At 37.1% G+C, this 3321-nt stretch overlaps 1 protein-coding gene across 1 annotated transcript in view; it reads left to right on the forward strand.

Moving 5' to 3' along the window:
- The window catches only part of GNAQ (G protein subunit alpha q), a 215548-nt gene that overhangs the window by 138432 nt on the left and 73795 nt on the right, over positions 1-3321 (forward strand). Inside the window, exon 3 of the mRNA XM_019517425.1 lies at positions 1242-1370. Coding sequence (XP_019372970.1) covers positions 1242-1370 — 129 coding nt within the window. The remainder of the gene's footprint in view (positions 1-1241; positions 1371-3321) is intronic.

Consider the following 3321-nt stretch of genomic DNA (forward strand, 5'->3'; position numbering starts at 1 on the left):
ATTTAGGGTTTTTTTTAGTAACGAAGAGGTAAAAAAAACCATAAAGCCAAATGTAAATATCAACATACCTGCTCCCTTAATAGAATGCTCCAATAATTTTCTTTAAACTTACAGATGGAAGAGGATATTTTCTCTTTTAAAATAATATTGTTCCTTGTCCTGCATTTGCTTGAAAATCAAGATAATATCATCAAAACTGAATAACAAAGCAACAGTTGTGTAATTTCCACTCCCACCCCTGCCTCATTGCCCAGGACACTAAAATTCCCAGTTACACCTCTGGTTGTGATTTGTGAATAATACCATTATTTAAAATGCACTTTCAGCATGCAATCTCTTAACAGTCTGGCAGTGTTACGTACAGCAGAAACAAGCTGTAGCATAGTGGTGAATTTCCCTGTGTTTTTAAAATGTATCTCTGATAAGAAAATATTAAATGCCTTCAAGTTAATTATACAAGCACTACTGCTATTGTGGTTTATTTCCTATGTGTACAAACAAGCCCATTAAGCCATAGCAGAAGTTACATATTTACCCTAGGAGAGATCCTTCTGGCTCTAAATAGCTATCCGGTGTTGACCACAGGAATTGGTGAATAACTATTTGATCTGGAGTATATTATCTTTTTGTTTTGGCTGTAGCCTGTTAATATTTCTCTGAGAGTGCAATTTATCTTTCTAAAGTTTCAAAGCCAGAGGTTAAACTGTTCTGAGTTAGTTCATTCTTGTCTGATTTTGGGGAGGGTTATTATCTATTCAGGTATGTGTCTGTGTGCACACATACATAGACACAGTAGAGAGATAAACGAACACCTGGTCAAGTATCTCTGTGTATCAATTAGTATGTATGGTTTTCAATAGAATTTTACTATTTTATAAATTGTTGTTATCTTCAAAATCTGACCAGTGTTGAGTAATAGGTGAAGTTTTAAGAATTGGGCAATATTTTCTGGAAAATCCAGGTATGATTTGATAAAGAAGCAGAAGACTAGAGATGTGTTTTTGGCTGAGTTTATTTGTTACCATTCCAAACTCCTGATGATACTGTTTTAAGAACAGGGTTCTTCAGACAGAAAAAATAGTATGAAATCTCTTGTCTCCCACCCCATCTTTTACCTATAAAACTCTTCTTTTTTTTTTTCTTTATACCTCACTTCCCCATCCTGACTACTACCTTCTCCCTCCCTGTATGCGATTATGGTATCACTGTCTTGCATTCCTGTTGTTTCTCCTTGTCTATAGCTATCTTAACGACTTGGACCGTATAGCAGATGCTGGCTATCTGCCTACCCAACAAGATGTGCTTAGAGTGCGAGTTCCAACAACAGGGATCATTGAATATCCATTCGACTTACAAAGTGTCATTTTCAGGTAGAAAAATGTTTATGAAACCCATTTAAAACTTTTTTCTAAGTAATATGTTAATAATATAACTTATGATATGAACTTATAATATGAACTAAAAAGTATACACCAAGTGATTTTGTACTACTTTAAATATGTCCAGTTTGTTTCTACTTTCTTGTCACATATTATTGCTGATTTAAGTTAGAGATAGAAAAAGAGAAAGCAAACCTCCATTTTAAGACATTTTAAGACATGATAGTGCAACTTGGAAGTGTTTTTAATGCCAAGGTTTAATTACAGATTAAATTCTATGAAATCTATCCATTCTCTAATACCATTTAATGGCTGTAACAGATAAACTTAGTGAGCTTGATTTTAAAGGGCCCATTTTGCAAGTTTGTATTCAGCTAATCTCTGAAAGTGCCTATTGCTTAGAAAAAATATCTGTTTTCTTGAACTTCAAAATTAGACATCAAAGAAAGGTCATTTGGACTTAATAATTAATTGTGGGCACACAGTTCCCCGAAAAAAGAAGGCTGAGGCTGTTTCTAAATTCAAGAAAAGAATCAACTTAGACTTGAAAAACACTTGTTAAGTTTCCAAATGTTTTAATTGATATTCATTCTTTTTAATAGCAGCATTTAATAACCCATATGTATTTCACTGCTGCTACTCCATATCCACATCACTAAGTGCTAAAATTTTGCAATGAATGCAGAATAATATGGAGTTGAATTACAAAATTAAAACTGTAACAAGAGCATTACTGTGATCATACTAAATTTCAGTCTTTCACTATATGCTTTCAGTTGCATTTTTCAAGTGTAATAGAAGAATTTTTTTTTATTCTTTTAAAGCTGGAATTGTCTATTTAAGCACTTGAAAGCAAAGGAGTTGTTAAGCCCATACTGAAATGTATGTGCATTAACTTCTGCTTTACAATACATCATCTTAGACACTCTTGATAAAATAAACATTTTTCAGTCTTTAACTTGTTTCTAAGTTTATTTATGCTTTGTATACTCGTTTCTTTTTGCCACAGATACACTTTATATCTGTTCCACAAGAGATATTTATTTTATTATATCTCCAGGTGATTATCTTGTTCCACAAAATACATGCTGTAACTACAGGAAAAATGCTGAAACAATTTCAATTGCAGTAGTTTTTATTTTACTACATAGCATTTCTCTGTGCACACCTGTTTCTGATTAATACATGAGGCTTAATATGCTAAATACACAATGAATAATTCTCAAAATTCCTTTAGTAAGAATTCTGCTTGCTGGGCATTTGAGAAAATGGAGGCTCCTAATTGTTAAAATCTAGAAGTTTCATAGTTTCATAGTTAATAGGGTCGGAAGGGACCTGAGTAGATCATCAAGTCCGACTCCCTGCCATGGCAGGAAAGAGTACTGGGGTCAAACGACCCCAGCAAGGTGTACATCTAGCCTTCTCTTAAAGACCCCCAGGGTAGGAGCCAGCACCACTTCTCTTGGAAGTTGGTTCCAGATCCTAGCCACCCTGACAGTGAAGTAGTGCCTCCTCATGTCTAGTCTGAATTTACCCTCTGCCAGCCTGTGACCGTTATTTCTAGTCACTCCTGGTAGTGCTCGGGGGGAACAGGGACTCCCCCAGTGCGTGCTGATCCCCCCTGACTAGTTTGTAACAGGCCACTAGATCCCCCCTCAGCCTTCTCTTTTGGAGGCTGAACAGGTTCAGGTCCCATAGCCTCTCCTCGTAGGGCCTGCCCTGCTGCCCCCTGATCATGCGAGTGGCCCTCCTCTGGACCCTCTCCATGTTGTCCACATCCCTCTTGAAGTGCGGTGCCCAGAACTGGATGCGGTACTCCAGCTGCGGCCTGACCAGTGCCGCATAGAGGGGGAGGATCACCTCCTTGGACCTGCTTGAGATGCATCTGTATATGCATGACAAGGTGCGGTAGCCTTCCTGACTGCATCCCCACACTGTCAGC

The sequence above is a fragment of the Gavialis gangeticus genome, unplaced genomic scaffold, assembly GCF_001723915.1.
Source record: "Gavialis gangeticus isolate Ggan-Ray unplaced genomic scaffold, GavGan_comp1, whole genome shotgun sequence".
Classification (NCBI taxonomy): Eukaryota; Metazoa; Chordata; order Crocodylia; family Gavialidae; genus Gavialis; species Gavialis gangeticus.